This window comes from Crinia signifera, chromosome 1, assembly GCF_055691185.1.
Source record: "Crinia signifera chromosome 1, ASM5569118v1, whole genome shotgun sequence".
Classification (NCBI taxonomy): domain Eukaryota; kingdom Metazoa; phylum Chordata; class Amphibia; order Anura; family Myobatrachidae; genus Crinia; species Crinia signifera.
In genome coordinates this window covers 409,764,692-409,784,923 of record NC_139217.1, presented here as the reverse complement: position 1 = coordinate 409,784,923, position 20,232 = coordinate 409,764,692, and the positions used below count along the sequence as shown (strand labels likewise).

The window sequence follows — 20,232 nt, the reverse complement described above, 5'->3', positions numbered from 1 at the left end:
TTTTTTTATATATACCTGTCAGTTGCACCAAAGGTTGTGCACCTGCTGCACCTCACTGGTAATCAGTGTCGCATCACTGATCACCTTTTTTTTTTTTGTGTGTGTGCTGTGGGGTCTTTTTTTAATTTTTTTTTTACACACACTGTGATTTTGTGGGTGTCCTGTGGCCGCTGTGCGCTGATCAGTGACGTACATCACTGATCATCTTTTTCGGTACAGGGTTGATCTATATATTTTTTTTTTTGATCAAATTCCTGTTGCCTTTGAGCGCTGTTCAGTGACAGACGTTACTGACCAACATCTGTGCTCAATTTTTGGCGCAGGACCTTTTTTTTTTTTTAACCCCTTAAATTTTTTATTTTTAACCCCTTCATTTTTTTTTTTTTTATTGGTATAAAGTATTTTTTTTTTTTCTGCACCACATACACACTACACACTACATACCCCCCGGATTGAAATAAAGTTTGTACCCCCCCCTACACTATACACGTGTTGAAACATTTCACTACCAGTAACACAAAAATAAAAATGGCATCCCAAATGTCCTCCCAAATGTCCTCCCAAATGTCCTCCCAGTCATCCAGGAGAATGTATTCAGCGGAGGAGGCATATGCCCTGCTTGCTTCTGACTCTGACACAGCCAGTGATGCAAGCGGGGAATTTGAAGGATTCGCCTTAAGCTCCTCTTCCTCCTCTGGTGATGAGGGACCCCCTCAAAGACGCCCCCGTAGAGCAGCTGAGACCCCCCCCCCCAATAATTGATCTCGTATGGACCCCACCACCAGACAATTTTGAGCCCCAGGTTCCTGAGTTTTTGGCCATGCCAGGAATCCAATTTGATTCCACAGGTCTCAGAGAAATTGACTTTTTCAAATTATTTTTCTCTGATGATTTTATAAATTTAATGGTGGACCAAACTAATTTATATGCCCAGCAGTTTATTGCTCAAAACCCCACGTCATCATTTGCTAGGTGGACCCCTGTAGATGCAGTAGAGATGATGACGTTTTGGGGTCTGGTGTTTCATATGGGCATAGTAAAAAAGCCAGAAATTAGGCAATATTGGAGTACAGATGTTCTGTACAGTACTCCATTTTACCGTATGGCCATGCCCCGGACTCGATTTGAGACAATTCTTAAATTTATACATTACACCGATAATGCACAGTGCCCACCCAGAGATGATCCCACCTTTGACCGGCTATTCAAAGTCAGGCCGGTCATTGATCATTTCAGTGCCAAATTTGAAGAGGTGTACATCCCTGAAAAATTTATTTGTATCGACGAGTCCCTTATACATTTTAAAGGAAGGGTTAAATTCCGCCAGTACCTTCCCAGTAAGAGGGCAAGGTATGGCATAAAAATGTACAAACTGTGTGAAAGCACCTCAGGGTACACCCACAGGTTTAGGGTTTATGAAGGGAAGGATTCAAGAATTGAACCGCCAGAATGCCCCCCCTCCCTCATAGGTGTTAGTGGGAAAATTGTCTGGGATTTAGTGCACCCCTTCCTGGATAAAGGTTATCACCTCTATGTGGATAACTTTTACACCAGCATCCCCCTGTTTAAGGCCCTTGGTTCAAGAGGTACAGCAGCTTGCGGTACTGTGCGCAAGAACCAAAGAGGCCTCCCAAAAACGCACATTGCCCAAGTAATGAGAAGGGGTGAAAGCAGGGGAATATGCACCGAAAATATGTTGTTGGTCAAATATAAGGACAAGAGGGATGTCCTTATACTGACAACAATTCACGGAGACAGTACCACCTCCGTCCCTGTACGAGGTACCAGTACCCACACCTCCAAACCTAATTGTATCCTGGATTACAATAGGTACATGGGCGGAGTGGATCTTTCAGATCAGGTACTGAAGCCGTACAGTGCCCTGCGGAAAACAAAAATCTGGTACAAGAAGGTGGCCGTGTATATCATCCAGATGGCACTGTATAACGCTTACGTGCTATTCCGTTCTACCGGCCAGAGGGGGACATTTATGCACTTTCAAGAGGAAGTCATAAAGGGCCTAATATTTGGGAACCAGCAGGCAGAGGGCCCCAGTACTTCTAGTACTGGCCCCCGTATTGTACCAGGGCAGCATTTTCCTGATGAAATCCCCTCCACTGGAAAAAAGGGCAGGACACAAAAAAGGTGCAAAGTTTGCTATAAAAAGGGAATAAGAAAGCAAACTATTTTCCAGTGTGACACTTGCCCCGACAAACCCGGCCTATGTATAAAGGAGTGTTTTAAAATATACCACACATCTATGGAATATTAGGTTCATAATTTCACCGTGCTTCGGGGGTCTTGCTAATGCCACATAGCACCCACCATTCATTCCACCAGAATCTGAGCCGCAAAATCCAAAAATCACTCCTTCCCTTCTGAGTCCTGCCATGCACCCAACTGGTATTTTTTGGTCACATGTGAGGCATTGCCGTACTCGGGAGAAATTGGGGCACATATTTTGGGGTGCTTTGTCTCCTTCATTCCTTGTGAAAATGAAAAATTTTGAGCCAGAACTGCATTTTTGTGTAAAAAAAATGTAATTTTTCATGTTCACTGCCCACTTGTATCAAAATTGGTGAAACCCCTGGGGGTTTGAAATGTACACTATACCCCTAGATGAATTCCCTGAGGGGTGTAGTTTGCAAAATGGGGTCACTTGTGGGGGGGTTCCACTGTATTGGTGCTTTGGGGGTCTTGCTAATGCGACATAGCACCCACCATCATTCCACCAGAATTTGTGCTGCAAAATCCAAATATCACTCCTTCCCTTCTGAGTCCTGCCACTTTTTGGTCACACATGAGGCATTGCCGTACTCGGGAGAAATTGGGGCACAGATTTTGGGGTGCTTTGTCTCCTTCATTCCTTCTGAAAATGAAAAATTTTGAGCCAGAACTGCATTTTTGTGTAAAAAAATGTAATTTTTCATTTTCACTGCCCACTTGTATCAAAATTGGTGAAACCCCTGGGGGTTTTAAATGTACACTATACCCCTAGATGAATTCCCTGAGGGGTGTAGTTTGCAAAATGGGGTGACTTGTGGGGGGGTTCCACTGTATTGGTGCAACATAGCACCCACCATTCATTCCACCAGAATATGTGCTGCAAAATCCAAAAATCACTCCTTCCCTTCTGAGTCCTGCCATGCACCCAACTGGTATTTTTTGGTCACATGTGAGGCATTGCCGTACTCGGGAGAAATTGGGGCACAGATTTTGGGGTGCTTTTTCTCCTTCATACCTTCTGAAAATGAAAAATTTTGAGCCAGAACTGCATTTTTGTGTAAAAAAATGTAATTTTTCATTTTCACTGCCCACTTGTATCAAAATTGGTGAAACCCCTGGGGGTTTGAAATGTACACTATACCCCTAGATGAATTCCCTGAGGGGTGTAGTTTGCAAAATGGGGTCACTTGTGGGGGGGTTCCACTGTATTGGTGCTTGGGGGGTCTTGCTAATGCGACATAGCACCCACCAAAATTCCACCAGAATCTGAGCTGCAAAATCCAAAAATCACTCCTTCCCTTTTGAGTCCTGCCATGCACCCAACTGGTATTTTTTGGTCACATGTGAGGCATTGCCGTACTCGGGAGAAATTGGGGCACATATTTTGGGGTGCTTTTTCTCCTTCATACCTTCTGAAAATGAAAAATTTTGAGCCAGAACTGCATTTTTGTGTAAAAAAATGTAATTTTTCATGTTCACTGCCCACTTGTATCAAAATTGGTGAAACCCCTGGGGGTTTGAAATGTACACTATACCCCTAGATGAATTCCCTGAGGGGTGTAGTTTTCAAAATGGGGTGACTTGTGGGGGGGTTCCACTGTATTGGTGCTTGGGGGGTCTTGCTAATGCGACATAGCACCCACCAAAATTCCACCAGAATCTGAGCTGCAAAATCCAAAAATCACTCCTTCCCTTTTGAGTCCTGCCATGCACCCAACTGGTATTTTTTGGTCACATGTGAGGCATTGCCGTACTCGGGAGAAATTGGGGCACAGATTTTGGGGTGCTTTTTCTCCTTCATACCTTCTGAAAATGAAAAATTTTGAGCCAGAACTGCATTTTTGTGTAAAAAAATGTAATTTTTCATTTTCACTGCCCACTTGTATCAAAATTGGTGAAACCCCTGGGGGTTTGAAATGTACACTATACCCCTAGATGAATTCCCTGAGGGGTGTAGTTTTCAAAATGGGGTGACTTGTGGGGGGGTTCCACTGTATTGGTGCTTGGGGGGTCTTGCTAATGCGACATAGCACCCACCAAAATTCCACCAGAATCTGAGCTGCAAAATCCAAAAATCACTCCTTCCCTTCTGAGTCCTGCCATGCACCCAACTGGTATTTTTTGGTCACATGTGAGGCATTGCCGTACTCGGGAGAAATTGGGGCACAGATTTTGGGGTGCTTTGTCTCCTTCATACCTTCTGAAAATGACAAATTTGGAGCCAGAACTGCATTTTTGTGTAAAAAAAAATAATTTTTCATTTTCACTGCCCAGTTGTACCACAATTGGTGAAACCCCTGGGGGTTTGAAATGTACACTATACCCCTAGATGAATTCCCTGAGGGGTGTAGTTTGCAAAATGGGGTCACTTGTGGGGGGGTTCCTAACTTTTAGCATCTTATGGTGCCTTGAAACCTACATGGTGCCTAAAAAATAATCTCATAAAAAGGAGGCTCCAAAATCAAGTAGGTGCTCCTTCTATTATGAAGCCTGTGGTTTGGTCACCGTGCACACTAGGGCCACATATAGGATATTTATGAAAACAAAAGAATTGGGGGAATCAATTTTTAGTCACATTTCTCTAGTAAAATGTACTGTGTTCCTTATAAAAATGTATTAAAATTGCAAATCTGCAAAAAAAAAGAAATTTTGAAATTTCACCTGCACTTTGTTTTAATTCCTGTGAAACACCTAAAGGGTTAACAAACTTCCAAAATGCTGTTTTGAATACTGTGAGGGGTGCAGTTTTTGAAATGGCATCATTTATGGGGGTGTCTCACATACAAGTCCCTCAAAGTCACATCAGAACTGAACTGGTCCCTAAAAAAATCAGTGTTTGAAATTTTCTTGAAAATTTGAGAATTTGCTATTCATATTGTAAGCCTCCTAGTGTCCCAAAAAATTAAAAGGAAGTTGAAATAATGATGTCAACATAAAGTAGACATATGGCCTATGTTAGTTATTCACTATTTTGAGTGGTAAGATTATTTGTCTCACAAGCAGAAAATTTAACATTTTGCAAATCGCTAAATTTTCCATTTTTTCACGATATTTTGGTATTTTTCACAAAAAAACACAGACTGTATCGACCCAAATTTACCACTAATTTGAAGTACAATGTGTCACGAGAAAACAATCTCAAAATCACTGGGATAAGTAAAAGCAAAAAAAAGTTATACCCACTTAAGTGAGACATGTCAGATTTGAAAAAAAGGGCTCTGTCAGGAACGCAAAAACTGGCTCTGTCAGGAAGGGGTTAAAGCGGCAATCATTTACACTGTAAAATCAAACTGGTTCTGCAGTGTAAATGATTGCCGCTTTAAAACCACTGGAGATTTCTTACCAAATCAGCCGTCCGCCCCTGACAGGCATCAGCACGCCTGCGTTCCCAGGGGAACACCCAGCGTTTTCATGGGGACGCCCATAAAACGCTGGGCATTCTCCTGCCCCACCCCCGCCAACCCCTCTCCCTCCCCAGCCTGTACAATCTCTTCAGCGACTGTGATAGTCGGCAAAGGCGCTCCTAAATCGGCCCTGCACATGCGCAAATATGCTCATACACAGAGCTGCAACATCGGTTCCCAGCACAAATACCCCCATCCTGAATTGGGCCCATTATTATTTTAAAAAGTAAAGGTGCCCATACACTAGTAAGATTTATCTTCAGATCTGGCTGGTTGGAATAAAAACATGGTTATGGATAAGTGACAGTTTGTCAGTTTTCCAGCATTTCCAAGCAAATGGTCAACTGTCATTTGCTCTCATCCATAACCATGTTTTTGTTCCAACCAGACAGATCTGCAGATAAATCTGCATGTGTATGGCCACCTTAAGAGAATCACTAGTCTCCAATGGAATGCACAACAACATCTCAGCTGATAGTAAAGCATTTTCTCTCCATTCAAGTGATAAGAAAGTATGAGCTGATCCAATGATTGAGTGTAATGAGGATTGTACAGGAAAGAGCTCTGCCTGATCTTACCTAGTGTAGGTCTGACACCCTTGCAGTTTCTTTTTTTTCCATCTATGAAATAGGTTACCTTAATAAAGTGATTCCTCATTGGCAATATATTATGATCCTCCAGATATAACTATTCTTGGATTAAGGTGATTAATGTTTAATGACATCCACTTATGTTTGTGTTGTCGCAGGATGGACGACTGACCCTTGGTCCAGAAGATCATCTTGTGTCTCTTCCTAATTTAAACCTCATGAAACATCAGGGGGCCATGTTTCTGAATGCATATACAAACTCGCCTATATGTTGTCCTTCTCGTGCAGGTATGACAGTGAAACACAACATAAATCATTATTTAGACTTGTGGCATGACCATTACACCAGCAGAGATTGTAAAAACATTGTATTAAAATACATATACTTACATATGTAGTTTGTCCCCCTATTGCGGCTATTACAGCTTCCACTCTTCTTGGAAGGTTTTCCACAAGATATTGGAGGGCTTCTGTGGGAATGTATGCCCATTCATTCTGTAGAGCAATGATGAGGAAAGGCACTGATGTAGGATGAGATGGCCTGTCATGCAATCTCCATTTTAGTTCAGCCCAAATGGGTTTGAGGTCAAGGGTCTGTGCGGGCCAGTCGTTTTACATACCATTGTGCTGAAATGATAATATAGGCTAAAACATACCATTTTGAAAACTAGAAATCTTGCCACAACAGTGATGAAACAGTAGATTAGTCTAAAAATAAGTAAGATGGCAGGACAGCTGAGTGCTAATCAAGAGTGTCTTTACTAGCAAACTGTATAATCAACACGGCTGCCAGGGAGTTTAGAGGGAAAATAATTGGTTGGTGTGCGGTAACTTTCCCAACCACAAGTCTCACATCTACTATACATAAAAAACAACAACATAACTATACACAACAGGGGGCAGTGTGCACAGAGATAAATACAAACACATGGGTGAATGTAACTACGTGACAATGTACGGAACGATGGGATGGGGCTTAAATACACCATGCCAGGTGATAAAATGGGGTCAAATTTCAAAAACATTCTGTATGTTGGGCTGCAACCCGTGAACCTATTTACTAAGTCTTAGGGATCAATTTACTAAAGCTTCTAAAAATGAAAAGAGGCAATGTTGCCCATATCAACCAAACAGCCACTTATTCACATTACAGATGTAGTGCCGCTCATCGAGCGCTGGGGCTCGCCAGACCACCCCCACTGGCGAGTGGCGCTACATCTGACTGGGACGCGCATCCCAGTTTCCCGTTGGGAAGGGGGGGGGGACGGGAACCTTGCCCATCTCCGCTTCAGGGAGATGGGCAGGGTTAGAGGGGGAACGGGGAGGTGGCTGAACGCAGCGGTGCAAAGCCCCTGCAAAGATGAAAGATGCTCCATCTGTAAAACACTCCCCTTATTCATGTTACGCTACACAATAGTATCTCTGATACATGCTATGCCACACAGTAGTGTCCCTTATACACAATGCCCACAGTAGTGTCCCTTATACACAATGCCCACAGTAGTAGTGTCTCTTATACACAATGCCAACAGCAGTAGTGCCCCTTACACAAAATATACACAATTGTAATGCCCCTTACCCATAGTGCCCACTGTAGTGTCCCTTATACAACCAGGCCCTTATTCAAGGCTGTGAACACGAAGAGGAGCATGTCAACCAGAATAAGGGCTCTAATGCCAACAACAGTAGTACTCCTTATACACATCATGCCCACAGTAGTGCCCCTTATACACATCTCGGCCTCTATCGCTCTAGCAGATCCATACCATGTGACCCTCCTGCAGCTTCCCTGCCTCTCTGCGTCCATCCAGTCCCTTCTCACCTAAGGCCGGATGTACTAAGCTTGAAAAGTGATAAAATGGAGAGTGATAAACAGCCAGCCATTCAGCTCCTGCTGATTGGCTGGTGGTTTATCACCCTCCATTCTATCACTTTTCAAGCTTAGTACATCTGGCCCCTAGTCATTACTATGCACAGAGCCTGCTCCTCTTAGTCGCTCTTCTTCACTTCAGCGGCAGTTATGACAAGACCTCACATATGCCATGTCAGAAAAGGAAGACACTAGGGCACGAGGAGGGTATGAACGTCGTTTGACAGACACAGCCTTTGTTAGTACCAGGAGGGGCGGTGCACAGGTGGAGGAGAACCATGGAGCCTCCAGGATCTGATGAAGGGAAAAAAGGGACTGCAACTCGTCAGTCATCCTATCTATTGATGGTGGTGGGGCTGGCATTTCTATTGGAAGTGCTGTGCAGGGACATTGCGTAGGTGCAACTAGTTTCACATACCATTACAGAACAATTCCACCAATACGTGGTTCTCTCTCCTAATCAAAGATATGCAAGTTGCAGTAATGAACCAGTAAAGGTCAGGAACATTGTATAGGATGAGTGGTTTCATGGCATGAAGGTCCACTGCAGGAAGAACAAGCAGCCATGACACAGCCAGTATTCACTGACATGAAAGGCCGTTATTTCTAACTTATCCCTGAGAAGTCTTTTATCCGAGACCATGTCCTGAAGACTCAGAAATTGTACATCCTGGCGAATAGCGATTAATTATTGATTCAAATTGCAGTACAAATAATAATAAATATGCCCTCACATCTGCATGTGTGCAAGTTAATTAATGCAAATAGTACAGGCAATAGACTGCTAAGCCTTTAAGGAAATGAATAAAGGGGGTTATGAATCAAACATTGCAGAGAAATAAAGTACTAACCAATCCCCCTCTGACTGACATTTTACAGACAGTGGGGAAGATGTATTAAGCCTCAACAAAAGATAAATGCAAGGGTGATAAAGAGAGATAAACGTCCAGCCAATCACCTCCTACCTGCCATGTTACAGGCTGTGTTTGAAAAAAGTCAGTAAGGAGCTGATTGGCTGGACATTTATCTCCCTTTATCAACCTTGCATTTACAGTATCTCTTGTTAAGGCTTAATACATCTGCCCCATTGTCTGAAAACAAGCAGTTGATTAGTATGTACTTTATCTCTCTCCAAGATTTGATAAATCTCCCCCATAGTAAGATATATTATTTCACTAAATTTCTCAACAAGCAGCTCAGTGACGTGTGGCACAAACCTAAAATCCTCTAGAGCACTAAGTGCTTGTTTCCAAGTGTAAAAGAAAAACCAGGCATTCTCCAGAGGTTATGCTGACCTAAGGTAATAATTATGATTGAACAACTTGAATAAGATGTACATTTCTTGCCAGAAGTGTGCTCACTTTATGATCTGTTTGCAAATCTTCCTCTACTTTTACCGATTTAGACCACTGGACTCTCTGTATTTTTTGTGTACCTATTGTATCTTGGGCAAATGTAGGATTTCTGGAGGGGGATTTCCAAATGTTTGATGTTGCCAGCACCTAAAGGTTGCATAACCATTCTGAATTAGGTACAAAGTGTAGTAATACAGTACTTCATACAGTGGCGTAGATAGCGTGAGGCAGCCCCCGCTGCTGCTTGGGGGAGCGGGGGCTGCGTGGGCGCCGGATGCTGGCACCGGTCACTGCCCTCCACCCCTTGCTGTGCCCCGGCCGCTGTCTCAGCGACGGCCTCCTCTAGCATTTTGTAATGGACATTTGACTCCAGGAGCCAGGCGCCGGGACGCAGATTAGTAGATATGCGGTCCTGACTCCCGGCGGAATACAGACGCAGCGGGGGAGGCATGGTAAGAAGGGGGGGCAGCGCTAAATTTAGGGAGGGGGGGCTCCGAAATTATCCGGCGGGGGGGGGGGTTGCGCAAATATTGGCGCTACGCCCCTGACTTCATACATATACCAAACTATTCTTCATGGTAAGCCACTTAGCAGACTCTCTCTCTGCTCCGCTGATAGAACGCTCTGGTGTAGATGTATAAAGCAGTGAAAAGGGAGGAGAAGTGAAAAAGTGCCTGCTACTTTATCACATGTTACATCTGCCCCCCCTGCAGTGCACATGGTTTTGCCCATTTGAGAAGGAATTTGCCTCTGAGAGTGAACCAGAATGCTCTCCATGTGTTTTGAACTAGATCGCATTGCATCTAATTCAAAATGCATGTGATATGCTATAACAGCATGTGCCTTGTACTAGGTGTGATGCGATCTGTTTAATATAATTAAGTTTACATTGATGCCCAGTAGGTGGAGATAGACACGCCCAGTAGGTGGCAATAGACACGCCCAGTAGGCAGTGATAGACCCACCCATCCAAATGTGCATTCACTAATAAACTGGGCTGCGCACGCCTGTGATTCTAATCCCAACCCTAGTACTTCCTTACCATCTGTATTTTGATTACCTAGTATTTTAACTATAGGGATCCTGACTACATCCCTATTCTCCTACAGGACTTGCAGAGAAATATGTAAATAGCCTATCTCAGGCTATCTTGCAGCCTTGAAATCTATTATATATCCCAGGTGTAAAAGAATATATAATGCTTTGCTCTGCCTATTTCAAAGTTATTTTAAGATGGCAAATAAACTGAACAAAATCGTTTGCCCAACAAATCATGGATTTTGATCATTGATAATTATACTTTCACAGAAATATTCTGAAGGGAACACAAAATTATTTAACCTTTTCTGAAACATACTTTTTCAGTTTCACTAAAAATACCCTGTAATTATTTTTTCATGTTTATTATGTTTCTTTTTAGTTCAGTGTTTGTAATTGTAGTGAAGGTAATTAGGGTAGCAGCAGGCTTTGCTCATTTTTTCTAGAAATCAATATTAGCCAATAAAAATAAAGCTTTACACAACAGTTTCACATAGAGTATTGAATAGGTAAAAATTTGCAATTGATCTTTCAAAATGAATTAATTTTAGATCTGCTGTTAAGCAGTAATATAAATTTTTGCCAGCTTGGCTGCATAATGGAAAATAATACTTGAAAGAAAACTACAGTTGAGTAGAATATTGTTTGCTACGTGTCTTGGAACATACAATACTGTACAAGAAAAAAAGTAAAAATGCTTTTAAAGAAAGAAGTGTTAGTGGTTTATATTTATCAATGAACAAAATACAAATGAAATGAACAGACGAGTAATCTAAATCAGATCTATATTTGGTGTGAGCCCTATTTGCATTCAAAACAGAATCAATTCTTCTAGGTACACTTGAACAAAGTAAGGGATTTTGTAGGACTATAGTGAGGTGTATGAGTAACCAATCATACGATACAAGTGATAATGATCAGCAATTTCGTATGTACTGTAGGTGGTGTTACAGGAGGTGTTAAACTGGCTGAGGAACAGTCAAACTATGCTACGCAGGTAAGGTTCTGAAAGACCATGTCACAGGTCATACACCATGGCAAGACAGCAACAAGACACATACTGCATCAGCAATATCTCTCCTAGGTAAAGATTTCAAAGCAGCCTGGGGTTTCAAGATGTGCTGTTCAAGTTCTTTTGAAGAATCACAAAGAAATGGGCAATATTGCGAACCGTAGATGCAGTGGGCGGCCAAGGAAACTTAATGGATCAGCTGAAATGCACATGCTTCAAAATCTGAAGATGTCCAGTAGTGCAATCGGCTCAAAACTGGCAGAGGCTAGGGGGACCCAGGTAGATCCATCTACTATTCAGAGAATTCCAGACAGAAGTGATCTTCATGGAAGAATTTTTTCCCAAAAAGCCATAACTTCAATGTGGAAACAAGGACAAGCGACTCAACTATGCATGAAAACGTAGGAACTAGGTGGTTGGGATCGTTTGGTCTACAACAACTAGGTCGACAAGCATTGGGTCGACACCACTACGTCAACATGGGTCTAGGTCGACACGAGCATTAGGTCGACAGTCAAAAGCTCGACCTGGGGTTTTTCACTGTTTTTTATTTAACCAAATGTCGACAAAGTCGACATGGACACAGTTTGAAGTGCACCACATCCCCCTTGGTCAAGATGAATGGCCCTCAATGCTAAGAAATAGCAATGTTAAGAAATACAGGCAGGTACTTATCCATTATGCAATACCATCAGGGAGGCATCTGATTGGCTCCAAATTAATTCTGCTGCAGGATAATGACTCCAAATACAGTATACAGCCAATGTCATTAAGAACTATCATCAGTGTAAAGAACAAGGAGTCCTGGAAATGATAATATGATCCCCACAGAACTTTGATCTCAACATCATCGAGTCTGAGATTACATGAAGAGACAGGAGAATTGAGCAAGCCTACATTTACGTATCTGTGGTTCTCCAAGATGTTTGGAACTAGATCTCAGCCAAGTTTCTTCAAAAACTATTTACAGTACATAGAAAAATGTATGCGGTTTGAAGGCAAAGTTGGTCACACCACGTATTGATTTGATTTAGATTTCTCTTCTGTTCCTTCACTTTGCATTTTGTTAAATTGATAAAAATAAAATATTAACACTTCTATTTTGAAAAGCATACTTATGGTGCACACCCACTAGTGCCGAGGTACCCCTAAAGCTCTCCCAGCTGCTCCGGGTCCTTTAGCATGCGATGTATCATATTGTATCCCAGTCATGGCTGTGTGATCCAATAGATCCTTGTGGCAGCCATAACGATTTCCGGCTCCGATGTGCACATGAGTGCGATCAGATTCGGAAGTAAAACATGTGTGATTTGGCACTTTCTTCCGATTTTTTTTTTTTTCACGATGTATCGGAACCAGATGAAAAGGGCCCAATTTGCACGAGTGGATGGGCACCTTTACTGTGCAGCATATTTTTCCACACCTGCCCAACACCCAGCGCAATACTGTATGTCTGCCTTTTCTGTGGGTCCTATAGTCTTTAATGTGTAAAGATAATTTTAAGGTCATCCGATTCCTAACACGTCAGCGGCAATTCATTTGATTTCTACGTTCACTTATTTTTTAATTGCAAATTAAGTACTAATTCTAGTGTACATATAGCGGATTCTCAGGCAACATACAGTACTTTAGTCATAGGGAAACTGAGTATTGGTAAGCCATTCTGACTAGATTCACAATAACAAAACTTAGACACAAGTGTTAGGTCAACGGAAACGTGATCCGCAGACACAAGGTCGACCTGAGTTTTATTTTTCTTTAGACCGACTTGGTTCATACTTTACCATCCAAGTGGGCATAGAGTAAAGTGGCCATACATCTACAGATCGATTGTCAGATTGGGCTTGTTGGAACAAAAACCCAGTAATATCTGAATGACAGTTTTGGGCAGTTTTCCAGCAATTCAAAGCAAATGGTCAACTGTCATTTGCTCTCATCCATTACCAGGATTTTGTTCCTATCAGCCCAATCTGACAATCGATCTGTAGATGTATGGCCAGCTTTAGATTATAATGGTGCCGGAAGCATGGCGAGAGGACACGTTACACTTATTTGGTGTCCTAAGTTGACATAGTCCTAACAAAAACTTGAAAAACTCACGTCAACCTTGTGACTGTTGATCACGCTCCTATTGACCTAACACTTGCATCTAACGTTCGCTAGTGTCCACCTAGACGTTGTCGGCTATCTTTGGGCATCTAACTAGACGGGTCCTACTAAGTGTGGTTGACCATAACATGGTCAATATGGACACCGTCGATCCGCTATACCAAAACAGGGCATGATTCAGACTTAATCGCAAATGCTATGTTTCTCAAATGGACAAAACCATGTGCACTGCAGGTGGGACTGATAAGCGATGTGCAGAGAGAGTTATTGGGTGGGGTGTGTTCAAACTGAAATATAAATTGCAATGTAAAATCAAATCAGCCAGTATTTACCCTGCACAGAAACAATATAACACACCCACATCTAAATCTCTCCGTTTCATTTGCCCCACCTGCAATGCAACATGGTTTTGTCTATTTGCAATCAAGTCTGAATCAGACTCTTAAATAGAATGGCCTTGTGACAAATAAATGCATAATCAGGTTAATTGTTGTTAGTTTATTTCTTTATTTATTTGCAGTTTCTTATATAGTGCAGCGTATTCCTTTGCGCTTTATAATTGGAAACAACAGTGATAAAACAAACTGGGTAGAAACAAACCTACATGGAGGTAGGGGGGCCCTGCTCGCAAGCTTACAATCTCCATTTAGAATTCTGTAGTTATGTTGGTTTCCCCATGAGGGGTAATTTAAGATCCCCGATTTATGGCCAATCTGGTGTGATCGGGCTGAAAATAAGACCTGAGAATACGGCTAATTTACTAAGCTGTAGAATTCTCAGTATTCATATTTTCCGATGGTAAAGTGATTCGTGTTTGGCTGCTGAGTTTTTTCGGCATCCAAACAAAGACGCGCATGAAGCCTGCATGGATCAGATGTGCAAAAATGTGAAAAATAATAAAAAAAAAAAATTATACTCATCATCCCTCCGGTGTAGATTGGTCCTCTTTGGTAGCCTGGCATCCAGTGGGTTAAAAAATAAACTGCAAAAAGCCAACACCAAATGGACTGAGGAGCCGCAAGTGTGTTGACACTTGCAACTCCTCCCCGAGAATGAGGGAATCCACATTGAGGTAATTCAGCCTATCAGAAGTGACCTAGGCAACTGATAGACTGTGCCAGCTCCATGGTATGAATTTAACATATGTGTTTGGGCGGTTCCCACCTTAGAAGCCTATGTTAACGTTTTAATATGGGCATCTTTGGTGGTAACTAGAAATACAGGCTGACTGCAAAGTCAATTGAGGTCAACCATAAACTTTAGCCCGGGCCAGGGGGTGCCCTGGAGGAAGGGGGAACCCATTTATTGGGGAGGGTCCCACTCCCCCAGGGATCCGGCTGGGGCTGGCCAGCCAGGGTGTCATGTTTCATAGCCGAATTCAGCATTACGAATGTTGGTAAATGAGCAGACCACCAAAGAACTCATGGCCATGTACGGCTGAGTACTATCGACGATCGTACACTCAAATTCAGCTAAACTTGGCGCTATTAAAATTGGCAAATCAGGCGAATTCTGCTGGTATACACACGTTACACCAGGCAGAGCTCCCAATATACACTTTATACCAGGCTAAGCCCGTTTTACAAGTTATATACACATTATGCCAGGCAAGGCCCCATTACAAATGACACCAGGCAGAGCCCCCATTATACACGTTAAGCGCAGGCGGTGCACAACAGATGGCAGAGTGGCTGGAGACGCACAATACTTGGTCGGGAATTTAAGTGCATCACTGCCGCTGCAGCCATGCTCTGACCGCTTTGACAACCACCCACCTCCCTGTTGCCGGGCCTGGGCACTTGATATGGGCTGTTGGTCCAGGACAAATAAAATTGACCATGGTCATTTATCTGAGTCATCTTATATATGGAGGTAGAGGTTCTATCTCAGATCCATATTGAAATATTTTTCTTTATAGGCAAATTACCCAACTGTCGCGCTAGAACTTCTACTTAAAAATTTAAAGGACAAGCTTCTGCATGTGGCCACCTCAAAATCAGGTTCCCATGTGACAAGATCCATCTTTACAAACAGGTACACCGGGCAGTTGCCCGGGGCTCCTCATTTATAGGGGCCTTCAATCAGGGGCATGTAGAAGTTTCAGCAGAAAAGCAGCATGCTCTACCTGCCTTCCAGCTTGGAGCCAGATAGTGAATGGTTGTCAGCATGCTATTGGTGGAAGAATGGAGCTATCCACCAATCAGAGTGCTGACAGCCTTGAATGAAAACATGCAGGGAGAGACAGGGTGGAACCGCAGCAGGGCCATGTTAGGATTTTTTAAAATTGGTTCTGCCAATGGGTTTGTAGGAGCCCAAGTGGATTGTTTTTCCCATGGCCTACTATGCTGTTAAGACCGGTATGGGTCATTGAGTCGACCAGTCTAAGATTGACAAGCACTAGGTCAACCAATGAAGGTCAACAGGCCTTAGGTCAACACAAGAAAAGGGTCAATATGGCTTTAGGTCAACAGGGTCATTAGGTCGACATTGTGAAGTTTGACAGTCATAAGGTCGACATGTGTTTTTCACATTTTCTGTCCTGAATGTCAACACACGCTCGGCACATTATTATATTCTCCCTTCACAACCAAGTCAATAATAGGGCATGAAATACCGCCTGTTGGCACATGTCAGTAAAAAAAAAAAAGTGAAAAACCCATGTTGACCTTTTGACTATCTAGATTTACAATGTTGACCTAATGCTTATGTCGACCTAAACCCATGTCGACCTTTTCATGTGTTGACCTAAGTCCTGTCGACATACAGTAGTGGTAGTGCTTTTTGATCTTATGACTGTCACCCTGGGAACCGTATCCTGTGAGACTGCACTGCATGTGATCAGCACCAACACAGATTTTGGCCAACTTTGAATATTTAATTCAATAGAGATTGCGACAATACATAAAAAAAATACACAAGCTGTCAATGTGCCCATCTAATGAAGCACAATTTGGAGTATTTTTATACTATTTTGCCATTTTATTTGTAGTTTTTTTTTATGTAATTGAAGCAACCAATAATTTTTTTAAAGATTTGTAGTGTAACCAAACATATCTCCTTCCTCTTAGCAATGTGGAGTGGTCTGTACCCTCATCTGACCGAATCCTGGAATAATTACAAGTGCTTAGATCCAGATTACCCCACATGGATGGATCGTGTGAAAGCAAAGGGATATGTCACCCAGAAGTTCGGCAAACAAGACTATAAAAGTGGATCTCACTCAGTGAGGTGAGTTCCTACAGGTACAAGTCAAATGTCTAGTTTAAGGGTAGAACATGCTTGGTATCAGAGGTGTAGGTTCATGCCAAAAGCTCGGAGGCAAGATGGAGTTTGGAAAGGAAAACCAAATAATGAGTATACTGTATGTACTGCAGCCCACAGTGAATGGGCAGAGCTGCAGCTATGCACAGTGAGAATAGCCAGTGGGTCAGGGTCAGACTCATGAGCATTTAGAATCAACGTTCACCAGGGAGTCACATCTCCCAGCAGCAGCAGCAGTGGATGCACCGTCGCTTTCTGCAGCACAGGCTGAGTGCTGCCAGGCAGAAGCCGTCCTGTCCCCTATTGCAGGGCTCCTGGGGTAGAGACAATTAACTATTTGGGTGCACCGCAGAGCTCTGTTGGAAGAGCAGCGGTCACAGATGGATCCCACCTCAGTGCTTGGAGCCCAGAGACAGGTGACTCCATTGCCTCTGGGCGTTACGCCCCTGCTTTGTATAATTTATTAATTTATGGCCCGCCTGACCAAACTCCCCCCCCCCCCCCCCATGCGCACACAATGTGTACACTTACACGTCCCCTCATGATGGGCCAAACAGAGGAGAATGATTTCTGCAGCGTTTGGTCTATAAAGTCAATACTGTACTTACTTTTCAGATGGCCACTGATCTCTGAATTCGGGGCGGGCACTGATGTCACATGACGTCAGCCATCGTCTTGAGCCAGCATAGACACTCCAGGGGAACTTCCAGTATTTTTATGCGGATGTCTGCTTCAGCTCCCTGCTCGCCCCTTACCCTCCCCTGACAGTGTGAACTCTTTGTCGAGTGTGATACTTGACGAAGGCTTTCACACAGAGGGTTTGCACATGCGCATATTCATGCATGCGCAGACCCCCCACCATCGAAAATGTGGCCGACTTCGGACCCATACAAACGGCTGCTCCATGGCGCTCCTGTATGCGCTGTAGCCACTCTATCACCAAAAGCAGTATAAGCCTGGCCTTGTTAACATCCCAGACTACGAAATGCAGGTACAAGATCCCATTGCAGCAGGTGAGACAGAGGAACCATCAGAAAGGAGGTTGGAGCGGTGCAGCCAACAGTCCCAAGGAGGGAAGTGGAGCCATGGACCACCCACCTACTTTCCTTTAGTTTGCCACTATTTCACTACTTTTCCTTTCCCCATTCTGAGTGCTGCTAAATTAGGGCAACTATTTATAATAAATATGGCGGCATATTATTTATGACACATGTATGGGCAAACTTTATAATAAATACACTGCATCATCGCTGCTCAATGCTTTTCTATGAGCCGCAGGTGCGAACTAGACGCACAAGTGCGGTAATGGGAGTGCGCCAAATGTTGCAGGTGGCACTTGGCGCAGTAATGATGAGTGCGTCTACATCTGTTTATAAACCGACAGTAAAACTTCCTCCGTACAGGTGGTTAAATTAATTATTAATAATTTTGAAGGAGACCGTGCCCTTGCAGTTCAAACAGAATGGATTATGTTTTCATCATGTCATTTTGTGGCACAAAAAAATATCTAAAATTATATACTTTCACAGATAGAATACTGCGCCAATAATGCCGATCTTTTGGATTAAATAGTATAATGATCGTCATTTTAGGGGGTATTCAATGTCGAATGTTATTTCTATTTGCTGTTTCCGATAACATTGAAGGCGGATTCCGACAAAACAGATCTGACTTCAAAACAAGTTGGTTATGTTTTGTCGGAAACAGCCGCGGATTGTCAAATTCACAGCCGTATATGCCGACACACCCACTTTCCGACACTCAGAAGCTGGAACATTGAATTCTGCCTGTCAAGTTCAGTCAGACTGGGTGAAAACGGTCCGAGATTGCGACTGTTGGGAATCCCATATTGAATACCCCCATAATCTGTGATAGGGTTTTTAAAGTTTAGACACAAGAGCTTTTTATATGTTTATTAAGGGGGGGATGCAATTACGGAGCACGACTGTCGTTCCCTCCCCACAGCCGTGATCCTAACCCATGTCCATTAAAAGGGCCATGGATTGTCGATCTGTGGCCGGAATCACGACAACCCATGTCGGTTATTGGCAGAATGGGCCCAACTGCTTTTAGAGTCTGGCTCGTTCTGCCGTGATCCCTCTTCAATGCTGTCAGTAAAGTCAGCATTGAATAGGGCCCTGCCGCTATTTCCCCCGTCGGCAGTGGCGTAGCTAGAAATTTTTCTCCCCCCCCCCCCCCCCCCCCCCCCACCAAAAAAAAATTCCGACTCCCCCCAAGAAGGGGCAAGGCGATGGACTAGGGGCGCTGCTGGCTGAGTGGGTTCCGCTCATTACATATGCATGAGGCGGGGACCCGCTCATTCAATATGCACTGCACTGGGACCCTGCTCATTACATATGCATGGAGCAGGACCAGCTCAGCGCTCACTGCTGCCTGGGTCGCCTGTCAGTTCAGCCAGCGGCGCCCACCACAGACCCCATTGATGCCGCTCCCCCAAGCGACCGCAGGGTCTGCCACATATGTAGCTACGCCACTGCCCGTCGGGAATAGCGGCGGAGGATCACATCCCCCCTAAAGAAGAAATAGAAGTGAAAAATAAAATTGAAACGCTGATGCCTTTTATTACAGGGCAATATGGAACAGAAATACATGTGCAGGCGTGCCCTTACTTGCACTGAATACAAATGCTATTTTTAGATGTTTTCTGGTTTCTTTTGAAATTTGACTGAGTTCTGTTTAACCTCACTCCTTTAGATTTCTCTTAGGTTATTCATTGATGGATGTGCATTGTCACAAGGTAGAAAACACCATGTATTGTAGCTGGATGAATATATTGAAGGCCATATAAAATCCTCAACACGACAAAAAATAACACAGGGGGCCGATTTAGACATGTTTGCACAGGTCAGAATTCGGCCCCGTTCCTGATGGTGAGGGTTCGCACATAATATAAATGCAATAATCTGCACGTGTAAACGCTGCGGCAAACGCCTTTGGCGAGTTTTTGCACTTGCCGAGGCGTTCACTGCCTGATTGGCAACCAGAGGGTGATGGCAGAGTTCCCCCAGCTGTACATGTGCGGGCCCATGAAAACAGTGAGGGTACATGCGATGTGTAAGCGTACACATTCGCTCGCAGCGGGGTGAGAGGACGTTTGGTGGGGAGGCGTTTACCTAGTGAGCAGGTCTGAATTACTCCCATATTGCATTGCCTAAAGTAGCCAATCTATAGATTGTAAGCTCGTTGAAACAGGGTTCTCTTCCCCCTTTCCTTATTATTATTATTATTATTGTAATTTTATTTATAAGGCGCCACAAGTGTTTCGCAGCACCGTACAAAGGAACAGTACAGGGAGACAAAACTTAGTATTACATTGAATAAGAAACAAAATAGAGTACAGGTAAAG

At 43.4% G+C, this 20,232-nt stretch overlaps 1 protein-coding gene across 4 annotated transcripts in view; it reads left to right on the top strand.

The window, feature by feature from the left end:
• ARSK (arylsulfatase family member K) overlaps positions 1-20,232 on the top strand; it is a 51,973-nt gene that overhangs the window by 9,947 nt on the left and 21,794 nt on the right. For 3 of the 4 annotated variants that reach the window (XM_083151764.1, XM_083151765.1, XM_083151767.1), the window contains 2 exons: positions 6,379-6,508; positions 16,673-16,832. In XM_083151764.1, coding sequence (XP_083007890.1) covers positions 6,379-6,508; positions 16,673-16,832 — 290 coding nt within the window. The remainder of the gene's footprint in view (positions 1-6,378; positions 6,509-16,672; positions 16,833-20,232) is intronic. The other variant, XM_083151768.1, reaches the window with a different exon arrangement.